General features: G+C 55.7%; 4 protein-coding genes across 4 annotated transcripts; 2 read left to right on the forward strand and 2 right to left on the reverse strand.

Annotated features, from left to right (window-relative positions):
• Nucleotides 1–711: 711 nt before the first annotated feature.
• ATEG_09720 (M14 family metallopeptidase) lies at nucleotides 712–2,544 on the reverse strand (the record flags this gene model as incomplete). The annotated part of the gene is made up of 2 exons (XM_001218341.1): nucleotides 712–2,064; nucleotides 2,137–2,544. The coding sequence occupies 2 exons, from the start codon at nucleotides 2,542–2,544 to the stop codon at nucleotides 712–714; spliced, it is 1,761 nt and encodes a 586-aa protein (XP_001218342.1).
• Nucleotides 2,545–2,892: 348 nt separating this feature from the next.
• Nucleotides 2,893–4,766, reverse strand: ATEG_09721 (dicarboxylic amino acid permease agtA; the record flags this gene model as incomplete). The annotated part of the gene is made up of 4 exons (XM_001218342.1): nucleotides 2,893–4,228; nucleotides 4,278–4,445; nucleotides 4,502–4,559; nucleotides 4,610–4,766. 4 exons carry the CDS (start codon nucleotides 4,764–4,766, stop codon nucleotides 2,893–2,895), a joined length of 1,719 nt encoding a protein of 572 aa, XP_001218343.1.
• Nucleotides 4,767–7,457: 2,691 nt separating this feature from the next.
• Nucleotides 7,458–8,468, forward strand: ATEG_09722 (uncharacterized protein; the record flags this gene model as incomplete). Its single annotated transcript, XM_001218343.1, has 1 exon — nucleotides 7,458–8,468. One exon carries the CDS (start codon nucleotides 7,458–7,460, stop codon nucleotides 8,466–8,468), a length of 1,011 nt encoding a protein of 336 aa, XP_001218344.1.
• Nucleotides 8,469–9,231: 763 nt separating this feature from the next.
• Nucleotides 9,232–13,138, forward strand: ATEG_09723 (high-affinity nickel transport protein; the record flags this gene model as incomplete). Its single annotated transcript, XM_001218344.1, has 8 exons — nucleotides 9,232–9,453; nucleotides 9,693–9,778; nucleotides 9,822–10,100; nucleotides 10,147–10,292; nucleotides 10,346–10,687; nucleotides 10,727–10,851; nucleotides 11,076–11,132; nucleotides 11,261–13,138. 8 exons carry the CDS (start codon nucleotides 9,232–9,234, stop codon nucleotides 13,136–13,138), a joined length of 3,135 nt encoding a protein of 1,044 aa, XP_001218345.1.
• Between the last annotated feature and the right edge of the window lie 730 nt (nucleotides 13,139–13,868).

Genomic DNA, 13,868 nt, shown 5'->3' on the forward strand with positions numbered 1-13,868 from the left:
GAGGGGAAGGAAAAGGTCGTTGAGGTATGGGCAATGTTCCAGCAGCGGATGAAGACAGACGAGGGAGGGAGGGCAGGCAGGAAGGGAGAAAGAAGCAGCCTAAGAGAAGGCGGATGATGATGTTTGATGATGATGCACCGGGTGGAGCGGGCACGTGGTGGTGCATCCCTGTTGGATCTTTCTTGATGACAAGCCAGGGTATTTTGATCGATATGGGCTTGAGTATAGGCTGTTCTGGTTCTGTTTGTGTCTCCTACTCTGTTTAGCTAGATTTCTACTCATTGTGGTGGTTGTGGTGGTGGTGTTTCTATCTATAGAGCTACCTACCTTTTAGGTCCCTCGGTACTTACTGTACTTACATACACCACTCCTTAGTACCTATTCCTATACTAGCTACGGTAGAACATCCAAGACAACTATTAATAGCGAATGAACACCATTAATTCATCATGACTATTACATTAACGCGTACATTCCTCCATCCATCCCCAGTTCCGACGGTGTGGTCTGGAATGGCTGCTCCACTGCGCTATTTACTATTTACTCGCCGCATCATCGCGTTCTAGAATCAAGGAGCCTACTGGGCCGTCAACGCCATCCATTCATCACTCATTCATGCATACTGCCATGCGCACAGCCAGAATATTCACACAAAAAATTAAGAAAAGAAAGAAGAAAGAGTATCGAAGAAAGGGTATGTGCAATGTGCCATTATTTCCGCAGCTCATATGTATGTTCGTCCTCCCAATCAATCAGCTCCCATTCCTCGTCAACCGCATCCAATTCGCTGTCAACACCCTCCTCGCCCGCCCCATCACGATTTAGATCCACGTCAGTCTCCCGACCATCATCCGAGGTCCCCGGCGCGTCCATCAAATCCGCACTCCAGTCAATATCCTGCGCGGACTCGCCTACCAGAAACTGTCCCAACCGCAGGGCCACGTTGTACATCTCCTTCCCCGTAGGAACAATATGCTCTGACGGTAGTAGGAACCCGTAGCTCCCGCGGTCACGGAGCTTGATTTGGTACGAGTAGATCGTATGCAGCTGGTGATAGAACCAGTCCAGGGCACTGCCTCCGGAACTGCCCCCGACGGGGAAGAACCGCTTGGAAGCCTTCTGCTCCTGGGCGGTGACGATCCCCTCGCACGCCGACGTGACGTCGTAGACCTCCTGCGTAGTTTGGCGAATCGTCTTGGCCAGACCCATCGCCACCTCCTCCAGACTCTCCAGCGTAGGCGGCATGGTCGAGCACGAGAAGGAAAACGGATACAGGATCTGCTGCGAGTACGAGTGCAGGTCGAGGAAGGCGACAATCTCCGCATTATGGTGCTGCGTTTCGTTGAGCGCCCACTGGGCCAGCTGCGCCGACTCGAGCCCCTCGAACGGCTCGTCACCCGCGTAGTTCTCCGAGCACGGGTTGGTCCGCGTGCGCTCGCCGTCCCATTCGAAGCTCCACGCCCGGTCGAGATCGATCCCCGGGCAGAAGCGCAGACTTGTCGGCTGCCGGTTCTTGCGCCACAGACGGTCCGATTCCCACGTGTAGACGTACCCGTCCGGGTTCAGCGTCGGCACAAACACCCAGTCGAACTCCTCGAGGAGCCGGGTCACGGCGCGCGATTTGCCGTATTTGGCGATGAGCTGGTACGCCACATAGGTCACGGTCGACGTGCTGATCCATTCGCGGGCGTGGCTGCCGCCCACCATCAGGACGGTCTTGCGCGGGGTGTCCTGTGTATTGGGACCGCTGGTGCCCAGGCGGAGGGCGGGGATCTCCCGGCCTTCGTAGGAGACGCCCACATTGATCAGGCGAACATGCGACGAGAACATGGAGGACATCAGGCGCATCCAGTGCACGATGACCGAGAGAGGTTGGTAGTCGCGGAAGAACAGGTCTCCGAACTGTTGAGACTGTCGGATGGACGAACTGAATCCGGGTTGGTTCTCCAGCCCGACGGGACGGCGGGTTGGGTACGAGGTGTAGATCATCTCGGAGAGGTTATCTATCAACGGGGTGTATGCGGTGCGTAGGGAATCCGGTAGAAGGCCGAGCAAGGATGGAATCTATCCAGCCATGAGTTAGTACATGCTCTGTACCATCCAAAGGCGCAACGGTAACCACCCGGATTGACTCACCACCTCCTGGGCCAATCGAATGTCCACAAATTCCGAGGTCGACGCCCACACGTCCAAGAACAGAATATCGGTCGCCTGGGCTAGCGCTTCGGCCTCCTGCTGATCCCGCAACTGGAACCGGAGGACGACATCGCTACCGTATCGGGCGAGGACTTGGGACGGCGGCGCGCGACCAGCGGCATCCTTTGAGGGGAATCCCGGTGAGCGGGATTTGGGAATACCCCAGATGGACTCAATGATCCAGTCCCGCAGGCGAATCCATGGCCGTTTCGAGTCGGAGGGTTGCGAGGAGAGGAGCTGGACGGGCTCAATCGGCGGCGGTGGAGTAATGCTCGAGCCAGCGGGGACGGCCGCTATCAGCGCAGCGGAAGCGACCAGTATGAGGATGATGGAAAGTAAAGAACGCATTCTGTAGGAAACACCGGAGTCAAGTTATCATCCTTGTTCCCGTGGGGTCTCTCAATCCGGAGAGAATGGACAGAAGGAATGATGAGAGATCGAAGATGAGGTGCAGCCTGGCGGTCCGATCGGCAGTGGCTGAGCGGGGGTGCCTGAGGCATTGCTTATCGTCTTATCTCCGCTCACGCAGCCGCTTGTGGAGCATACATTTACTGTAGGGGTATACGTACGGAGTACAACATACACCGGATTGGATAATAACCCGGAACACTAGCACTACAAGTAAAGACAAGGTTCATAACGTAGCATTCATAACCTTGGTATCGCATAAAATACATCCCTGATCGGTAAAAGCAATTAAAACAACCAGGACACAAACGTCCGGTAGAACCAGCTTCCATTATGACCTTGTTGTTCCTCCTCCATTGCCTTGGCCGCCAGGAAGGCCTCCTCCTCGCGGTCAATGATATCCTTGCCGGTATAAAGATCCGCCTCATGCGGCTTGATTCCCTTGCAACGGGTGACGATCTTGTACCCGGAGATGAGGATGATGTAGAGCGGGATGCCGAGATACGAGGTGATGAAGGTCTTGTAGTTGAAGTTGCCCCATTTGGGGTTGTGGGTAAAGCAGTCGAAGCTCTTGGTCAGACAGATGACGATACACCAGAACAGGGCGAAATACGAGCCCCAGACGCCAAAGGGCGCCTTGTACTTGATCTCGCTGTCCGGCACCTGCTGCGCCTTGCGCGCGCGCACGAAGTAGATGTGCGTCACCAGCAGCGAGACCCAGGTCAGGAGACCAAAGATGGTGACCAAGTCGACAAAGTAAGAGAAGACTTGCTTGGAGTCGTTGGACACATTCATGTACGCGATACACGCGATGGCGGCGCAGAGAATCAGGGCGGGCACAGGCACACCGCGCTTATCGGTGCGGCAGAGGAAGCGCGGCGCCTTACCCTCGCGAGCCAGACCATAGATGGTTCGGGTGGCGATGTAGAGATCCGAGTTGGCGGCGGAGAAAACGAAGACCAGGATACAGGCGTTCAAAATGTCCGGAAGGACAGGGATGCCGGCCAGCTTGATGGCGGCGACGAACGGGGAGGCCGCGGCGGTGCTGGTCTGTTTGGACAATTTGGGATCTTTGGAGTTGTAGGGGAGCAAGGGCGAGTCGTAGGGGACCAAGGTGCCCACGAGGAGGACACTCAGGACATAGAAGAAGACGATTCGGTAGAAGGTCAGCTTGATGGCGCGGGGGATGGTGCGGCGCGGGTTCTGGGCCTCGCCCACGGTCACACCGACCAGCTCGGTACCCAGGTAGGCAAAGGTGGCAGACACCATGGTGGCCCAGAAGGCGTAGAAACGTCCGCTGGCGCCGGTGTCGATGTAGGTGTTGAATGCTCCGGGGTCCTTCCAGTAGCGGAAACCCTTGCGGTCGTGGTCGGGGCCTCCTCCCAACATCAGGATGAAGGAGAGCAGGATGAGGGCGCAGATGACGATGACCTTGAAGGAGGAGAGCCAGAATTCAAATTCGCCGAAGAAGCGAATGCCGAAGTAGTTGATGCAAATGATTACGACGAGGAAGATGGTGATCCAAACGCCTGGGTTGATTCGATCAGCGGGGACCCAGTACTGGATGACCAGCGCGGCGGCAGTGAGTTGATTTGGTGTGACAATGATATATTTGAACCAGTACCTGAACAGGTTAGGGTCAAAGCGCGAGGGACAGGGAGGGCATGACTTACGTCCAGCCGATGGCGAATCCGAGGGCGGGATCACAGAAGCGCGTGGCATAACCGGTGAAACCAGAGGGCATGGGTAACCAAGTGGCCATTTCTCCGAGGCCACACATGACGAGATAGACGATAAAACCGATGAAGGAGTAGGAAATGAGGATGGCGGCGGGGCCAGCCCTGTTGACAATGAAGTTAGTATTGGTGATGCTGTGTAGCGTGGGCAGATCACTTACTTTGCAAGTGCATTACCGGTGCCGATAATCAAACCAGTTCCGATGGCACCACCGATAGCTAGAGCGAATTAGTTATGCTCGGAAAAGATGATTGGGGCCAGGACATACCAATCATGGTTATATGGCGAGCCTGGAGGCCGCGATGCAGCTCGATGTGCTCCGCATTGGAGAGGGTTCCTTGTTCGGCGGCGGAGACATCGCCGGCCATTTCAGCTTTGGAGGGCGCCTCGAAGGCATCGCCCTTCTTGAAGTTGATCAGACCCATTGTGTGGTCTCCCCGAGGGGCGGGGGAAGAGGAATTAGCTGGAGGAGAGAGGGAAAGGAAGACTGGGTGAGAAGGGTGAGACTGGGGAGGGAGGGAGTAAGGGAGTCTAGTGAGAGAGAGAGACCGTCTGGAAGAGAAGAGAGGAGAGGAAGAGAGCGGAATAGGCAGGCGTGCACTCGGTCTTATAGTCGCACGACCGGGGTGACCGAGGAAGAGTAGGCAGATTCCGCCGATAAGCATACGACACTGGACAGGGATTTCTTATTCTTTACGGGGGATTGGTAGTGGGCGAATGCATGGCGCCCGGTGGATACGAAGCCAGCCGTGCGAAAGAGGGCCCCAACCGTCCAGCAGCCTGCAGGTGGCCTGGCACGCGATTTTTCCCACGAGAGATCGCCTGTGAAGCCTTGGTCAGGGGGGTTGGCTAGTGGCTGAGCGGATGCTTGGCGATACATCTAGAACTGCTGAAGTAGGTAGTACTACTACTCTACTCTGTATCTATGTGATTCATCTATGTCTACTCTGTATACTCTATCCCCCCGAATATCATACCTGTTGTCTCAAGAATATGAACGACCAAGAGTCCACTCCATCCTGATCGATGGTCCCCTCCGTAATGCTAATGCTCCTCGCCCCGCGCCACCACAACCACCAGCCGAGACAAAGCGAACAGAAAATTGACGCCCCCGCAAACGAGCCTTGGCGCGGCTTGGCCAGACCGGGAGATAAAGAAAGTCTGTGCGATGGGGCTGGTGGATTTCTGGAGAGACAAAGATTTGGAGGTTCTCGAAGATAACGTAGATATGTAGGTCGCTATGTGATTCACATATCGCAAAAGTAGGGGAAGACAAGCTGTACGAAGTATAGGAACTTACTTGTAGAACAGAAGACACGGAAATCTACGAGGTGATAACATGCGATGACCGCCAAGACCATCCGAGCGGTTATCAGTCCCTGAGTCTTATCAGCGGCCTCCTGCCCATGGATCGTCTGGGCGCTCTGCGGCAGGATCTGTGCCCGAGGACAAGTCCGCCTTGGTCGGGATTTAGGCTCATCTTCGGAGTAATGACCCCGGGGGATTCTCGTCTTTCTCCAGACTACCGACCCCTGTACATCGTCTACACGTACCCTTTGGGAGAACGCCTGGGGAAGTTCCGTCAGTCAAGACCCCAGGACAAGACCCAAGAAAATTTCTCCGCATAATGTTCATTTCATTACGAGAGAAATTCTCGCTTAGGCTGGACGGTGGAGTGGTCTGGGGTAGGATGAGCCGAAGGTGTTAGGTAACAGTTACCGACCTTATCGGGACCGTGCCTGAAGCCGTCCACGGCTCCGAGTCTTGTGAAAATCCTGCCATGACGGTCCAGATCCTGCGGGCCAATGGGAGGAGACGTATTCTCCGGTCCAAGAGAGCTAAAATAACCTAATATCTGAGGTGAGAGTCACGGTGGCGAAGATATAACTCAGATATGTATAGATCGGCTCTATAGATGGCGTAGTGGCTATCACGAGACCATCCAAACCCTAGTCACGTTCCTATTGATCTCATTGACCATCGATTGTGGCATCTTCCCGATTGATTGTTCTCAATCAAGCCCTTCTAGAACCTGCCAAGCTTCACCGTTCGCCGCATCGGGCGCATGGAACCGTCAAAGCAAGCGAGATGGGGTCCCTATTCGGTAGGACCCCGTCATTTTCGATCCGCGCTAGACTAGGTACGGTGTACTTTCTTTGTACCTTCTTTTAGACGTGTCGCTGGTCTAAGAGCAACTAGACACAGAGTGTCAATCTCTCTGTCTTATAAAAGTGGATGAAAGCCACGAGCAGTCCACGTCCACAAGAGTAGAAAGATGTCTCTATCCTACGTCGACCAGTCCTCCAACAGGATTTAGGAGAATAGAGCACAGCTCTCGATTACCTCCATCGCTCGTGGTATTTCTGCTTAATAGTATCCTAACCTACGAGTAGTAGTAGGTAGTTAGTAGACGGCCACAGCGGAGTACCTGCAACAACAACAACAGTCCTCTCCCAGTGACACGTGATGCTACCATTCAGTTGGTAACCAGTTAATAGCTACCTACTTCTCCCCATACGGAGTACTGATACTGCATCTGTTGGTACCTATATATGAATCCAATCCCAATAGCCAGCCAACACCATCAGCGGCAGGTTAATGATTGGCGTGCATTTAAGCTCGATCCTTTGTAAAGCGGGGTTTTCACCAATCCTTCCTCAGTCCCAGAAGCCACTGTTGACACCCATGCGACGGAACACGAGAAGATTGCGCGAGGAGCAAGGTGATGCTATTTTGGTCTCCATTCCTCCAACGAATCCCCCCAATTCCCGCTGTTTGTGCCGTGGGATGCATTAGCGCTGCAGCTAAATTGCCTCGGCACGCTGCCTCGGCGCTTAACACCGTCTGTATCCCATCCTCCATTGGATGCCACTCCTCTGGAATCTCTTGCACTCCAATCATTCTCCTTATCCAGGAGGGGTCTGCTATCATTAGAACTGCTAATTTAAGCTGCAGCGGAGTGGCCCGTGTTGTTGATGTTGTGTTGGTGTTGGTGTTCGCGTTGCTATTGTTGTCATCCTCCATTATATAGATCCCCAGATCCCTTCTCTCCATCCTCCCATCCCACTCCTCCTCACTCCTCACCACTCACCTCCAGAGGAAAACCAGCAACAATCATGGGCGTCATTCGTCTCCCCCGTCCCACAGGCCTCTATGTGCCCAACTCTCCCCGCAACCTGACCACCGAGATGATCTCTCCACCTCTGTCCCCCAGCTTTAACTTTGACTCCGAAGCCCTCCCGCCGTCTATCCTCCCCGCCCTCGAGTACATCTCATCCAAGCTGCAGCAGAAGATGATGCACGTCACCCTGCTGGTCGGCCGCGGCAAGCCCTATCCCACCGGTCAACCCTCCGACCTCATGGTGATCCCCATCACCCCGCTCGACACCCAGGCCAGCCGCACACTCTTCCGTGTCGTAGCCAAAGCCGCCGCCAAATTCTCCCTGGGCCAGAGCTGGACGGACGCCCTCGCCCGCAGCCAGTACGAGCGCACGGCCAACGAGTATCTCATGCACCAGTCCATCCTGCAGAACGACGTCGTCTTCAGCCGCGAGGGCCTCACCCTCCTCAACGTCGACCGCATCTACACCTTCAAGCGCCGTCTCTGCCTCCTGTCCCACCGCACTACCACCACCTCCACCCCGGACGACGCCTACATCGACTCCTGCGTGCAGCTCCTCCACCGCACCATCCAGGACCTGGAAGGCCGCCCCTTCAGCAAGGCCTTCTTCCACCGCGTCTACGAGCAGCTCGATGTGCGCGACGACCTCCTCGCCCGCGTCGCCGCCGCCTATAAAAAAGCCTTTGCCGGCGCCGAGGGTATCGTCATGCCACCGCCGCCGCAGAAGCAGAAGCAGCAGCCGCCACCACCGGTCGCTCAGCGGAGAGGCACTGCCGAACACAGCGCGCGGCGCTCGCCGATCCGGCCCGTCCGCGCCCGCCGCGAGCCCGCTCCGCCCAAGTTCCGTGCCGTCGTCTCCAAGCGCGCCCCCAAGACCCCGCTGTCCGCGTCGGACGTCACCCCCATCACCCGCAATGAATGGAATATGTTGGCGTCGGATCTGCGCCAGGTCAAGCCCACTGTCACCAAGTGGACTCCGTCGCCGACCGTGTTGGCGGCGGCCTGAGAGCGGTTGATGGGTCGTTTGTTATAAAGTTACAATCTGACTTTGAACCTTCACCGTGCGTGGGGACAATCTCCCGCGACGCTTTGACTCCTCGGTAGGTTGGCCGACCGCCGCCTCTGCCTTACGGCCGGGCTAACCGCAACAGATCGTCTCCACGTCTGGAGCTGACGAGGTACCCGACTGATCGGCAAACCGGCCAGTGACGGCCGTCGCTTGCGCGTGCCGACTAGGCGGAGGTCGACTATGCGCCACGAAAGATGGCATCAGGAGAGAAGCAAAAGAGTGTACATATCGGATAGAGGACAGGACGTTCACTGTATATATTTCTGCCCGCGTGGCTGTACATAGACACATCAACACATGAATGCATATGAATGAAGGATACTCCATACAGTCCATCGGCGTCCTCCGATGCAACCGCCGAACATGTGGGTCGTCGGCATCGGCGGCCATTGAATTTCGCAGATTCCCACTGCAGAGTAGTATTTGAACTCAGCATTCTGCATGTGGGAGGTGAGCAGAAAACTAATCATCAGAGGCTTGGAGATCGGTTGGGTCCACCGATGGTTGGCGTTGATAAACCGGATTATTCGTCTTATCGCTCGTTTATCAACACCCCTCCTCCTCCCTCATCGATCGTCTCCGACTCTCCGTCCGTCGCCGAAAAATATTCTATCGTCCACTTGCGCAGACTGGTGACAACCCAGGACCAAGGTCCAGATCAGAAGAATTATAGATCGCTCGTCTCTGATTCTCCTCTATCATGAGAACGTCGGCAACGGTGGTGGAATCGCCCGTGCAGAACGACGTCCCAAATGACGTCGCATCCAAGGGTAGATGGTCACCCAAGGGTCTTCTGCGCCATGCAGAGCGCTCGCATAGTCGAATGCCTGGAATTCGCAAGATTCCTCTGCGGGCGATCGCGGTTATCCTGTTTGTTGCGTTGATCAATGTGGTGGTGTGGATTGCCGCCGCCATTGTCTTGGTAAGTGGATATATATGACAACCCATATGTCAAGTCGAAGTAGTAGTGCTGATAATGTATAGCATTACTTTCCGTATGCACCTCTACCTGTATACTATAGAGCATCCGCTGATTCTGCAGTTCGCTGGTTTCCAATGCTGTCCTCTCCTACACCCTCGGACTCCGCCATGCATTTGATGCCGACCACATCTCGGTACATACGTCCTGCCCATTGAATCCACTCATCTCTAACGAGCTAGGCGATTGACCTCATGACACGACGTCTGCTCGCCACCGGCCAAAGACCCGTCACCGTGGGAACTTTCTTCTCCCTCGGCCACTCCACGTAAGTGTCCACGCCCGTTGGTCGTCCGTATCTAACAGCCCAGGATCGTGATCATCACCTCCATCGTGGTGGCGGCCACCGCTGCTGCCGTCTCCTCCCGCTTTGACAGCTTCAGCACTGTCGGCGGTATCATCGGCACATCTGTCAGCGCAGCGTTCCTCATTCTGCTCGGCATCATGAACGCGTACATCCTGTACAAGCTGTATAAGCAGATGCAGAAGGTGCTGAACCTACCCGAAGGCCAGGAAGACGAAGCCTGGAAGATTGAGGGCGGGGGTGTCCTCTTCTCCATCTTGAAACGCATGTTCAAGTTGATTGATCGGTACGTTCCCTCCCAAATCAGGACGGTCAACGACTAACCAGCGCAGTCCTTGGAAGATGTACCCACTGGGCATCCTTTTCGGTCTCGGATTCGACACCTCCTCGGAGATTGCCCTCTTGGGGATCTCGTCTATTGAAGCTGCCCGTGGCACCGACTTTTGGGTGATTCTCATCTTCCCCATCCTCTTCACTGGTGCGTCTTCCCCCATCTCTACCATTCCATCTATTGACTTGATATGTGTGCAGCCGGCATGTGTCTCCTCGACACAACAGACGGTGCCCTCATGCTCTCCCTCTACATCCAACCCGCCACCAACTTCCTTCCGCCCAAGGCCGACAGCGAAGCCGTCCCCGAGACGCCGCTCATCGGCACCGATCACGAGATGGAGCCGCCCAAGAACCACCGCGACCCCATCGCCTTTCTGTACTACTCCATCGTACTGACCTGTCTTACTGTCATCGTGGCCATCGTCATCGGCATCATTCAGGTTCTGACCCTCGTGCTTAACGTCGCCAACCCGACGGGCAGATTCTGGGACGGCGTGCAGACTGCCGGGGACTACTACGATGCGATTGGTGGCGGCATCTGTGGGTGTTTTATCATCTTTGGAGGACTGAGTGTGCTAGTTTATAAGCCGTGGCGCCGGTGGGTTGCGCGGAGACATGGAAAGTCTCTGCCTGAGGAGACGGAGGACCCGAATATGAGGCCGGATACGCCGATGTTGGCGGATCAAGCCTCGGATTATGGGGCTGTTCGGGAGGAGCGTAACTGATGGGTGGTGATGGACTATGATTATGGTGGCTATGGATATTAGGTGCTGCCTCAGGCCGCAACGCATGACGTCAATTACAGCACACGAATTCGACTACCGAGTTCAGCTTCAACTTCATCTCGTATTCATTCCCCGCATCTCCGTGCCACAAGGACAATAACGCGGACTGTCTCACAATGACATATATTTATAATATACGAAAGTACCCTTCGCGACATTCCTACCATACCACACATCCTGGCGCGACATGTCGCAATAATGTTTGATCAAGCTGTATACTCTTCACGCGCTACCTATACCTCTGACAAAAATAATACTGTATACGACATACATTGATACATGGGAGCCCATGGCTGAAATATCCACCTCCGGCGGACTAAATCTGGAGTCCTGTCCAGCTGTTTTCGTTTTACCCACGCACCTCGCGCTGGAGGAGCTACATCAGATCGAGGAGCAACTCGTCCAACACCATGCACGTCTCACCTACGACATCTCCGAGGCGCAACTAATCCTCGGCAAAATTGCACATAAGAAACGTGCTGCGCTGGAGCTGCGATCCCGCGGGCTCTGGACAGAGGAGATACCTCTTCAAGGGGCCACTTCCGAACCACCCAGCAAGCGACGACGCATCCACGGCGAGACCCAAGCGCGCGTCGAAGAAGTCGATCTGAGTACTGAAACAGAGGGCGAAGAAGACGGCGTGAGAAGCAAACATGACTCCCGGCGACACCTGAAGAAACCGCAGTCCGCCGTCGGTCTTCCTGACGCGGCAGATACGATCAGCGTCGCGAAACTCGAGTGGTTCACCCAATGCCTCAGCTCCAACGCGCTCCTCCCCATAGACTCATACATCGTCTACCAAGCACGCAAAACAGCGCGACCCCCGCCACCGCCCTCTGTATCCGCAAGTAGCGACATCCTCCAACGCGCCAAACAAGACGCCGCAGCGCGTCGCGCCGACTCCTCCGCCCCAAGCAGCAGCCAACGCCCACCCCCCAAACTCTACCGACAAACCACCTCCGAAAACGACGAAGCCGCCCCGCTCCCGCCAGCCCCAGCCTGGGTAAGAAACCACATCGTCTACGCCTGCCAGCGTTCCGCGCCCCTCCACCCCCCAAACGAAGGCTTCATCGAGCAGCTCCAAGCCATCCGCCAGATCCGCGAGCTGACTCTCGACGAAGTAGGCGTGCGCGCATACAGTACCTCCATCGCCGCCATCGCCGCCTACCCGTACGAATTCCGGCGGCCGTCCGAGGTGCTCACGCTGCCAGGCTGCGACGCGAAGATCGCCCACCTGCTGGCCGAGTACCAGGCCAGCGAGACGCGCACCCTCGCCGCCGCCAAAGCCCTCACGACGGACCCGGAGCTGCGCGTTTTGCACGAGTTCAGCCAGATCTGGGGGGTTGGCCCGAAGACCGCCCGCGAGTTCTACTACGCGCGCGGCTGGCGCGATCTCGACGACATCGTCGAGCACGGCTGGGCGGGGCTGTCGCGCGTGCAGCAGATTGGTGTGAAGTATTATGATGAGTTTCGCCGGGGGATCCCGCGCGGAGAGGTTGAGGCCATCGCGCGGGTCGTCCATCGCCATGCAAACGCCGTTCGTCCTGAGGCTGCCTACGACGGCCGTGGTGTCGAATGTATCCTCGTCGGCGGGTACCGGCGCGGGAAGGAGATTAGCGGCGACGTCGATCTCATCCTGACGCATCGCGACGAGACCGTCACCCGGAACCTGGTCGTCGACGTGGTGGGCAGTCTCGAGGCGGAGGGCTGGGTTACGCACACGCTCGCGTTGAATCTCACTACCTCTGCACGCGACCAGCAGCCGCTCCCGTTTCGCGGGGAGTCGACCGGCGCACACCACTTTGATAGTCTGGACAAGGCGTTGGTCGTGTGGCAGGACCCGCGGTTTGATGATCCACAGGTGGAAGAGGGGAAGGGCAAGGGAAAGGCGGAGGAGGAGGCTGCACGGCGCAAACGCAATCCGAACCCGCACCGGCGCGTGGATATCATCATCTCGCCGTGGCGCACGGTTGGCTGCGCGGTGCTGGGCTGGTCGGGCGACACGACGTTTGAGCGGGATCTGCGCCGGTACGCGAAGAAGATGCATGGGTGGAAGTTTGATTCGAGTGGTGTCAGGGAGCGGACGACCGGCGGACGGGTGGTGGATCTTGAAAGCGAGGGACTCACTTGGGAGGAGAGGGAGAGATTAGTTATGGAGGGGTTGGGGGTGGGATGGAGAGAGCCGGGAGAGAGGTGTTCTCGTTGAGGTATATGGTATGTATTATTGACTCCTGTATGTTCTTGAGGCTAACATGTAGCAGTTGCAGGAATACCGATTATTCCGACTTCTTTCTAGTGGAATAGCATTGCAGTAGACAGGTTGATACATGCTTGCATCTAGTATTGCATTATGTATAGTAAGTGAATACTTGGACTAATAAGAGGGCTTGCTCTTGACAGGGCCTGATATGAATTGCCCTTCTGCATAGTTAATCCTTCTTGGACCTTTGATCAGACATGGCGGTGAAGCTGATGATTCATTATATAACTATACAAACGCAATGATCGTTAGATTTACTCAAGACAGCCAGATGATTCAATGTTACGCAAGTGCAGACTGCCTACTTGCGCTGCGCATACATAGCCCTGTCTCTCCCCATCTTCCGCCTCTGAATATACCACATCCTCTTTATATTTACCCACCCCAGGAGCATGCTCCTACTTTTATATATTTCTTTTGAAAGTATCCCACTTCCAAGGCTCATGTACTCGGAGTCATAAAAACAAGCTCCCGCGATGCTATTCCTGCAGGAAGACAAACGCTGTATGTCCATTGACTTATCATGTTTCCTCTCCCCCCGAGATACTGTTCCTGACACCATTTCGCTTTTTTTTAGAAGATGCCAGATGCCCCGTGCGATGCTACAGATGAAGAGCATGATATTTGAGACCAGATTTCAAGAGCGAGCCGCTCATACAGCCTACCATCCTGATGA

The sequence above is a fragment of the Aspergillus terreus genome, genomic scaffold (genome assembly GCF_000149615.1).
Source record: "Aspergillus terreus NIH2624 scaffold_15 genomic scaffold, whole genome shotgun sequence".
Taxonomy (NCBI): domain Eukaryota; kingdom Fungi; phylum Ascomycota; class Eurotiomycetes; order Eurotiales; family Aspergillaceae; genus Aspergillus; species Aspergillus terreus.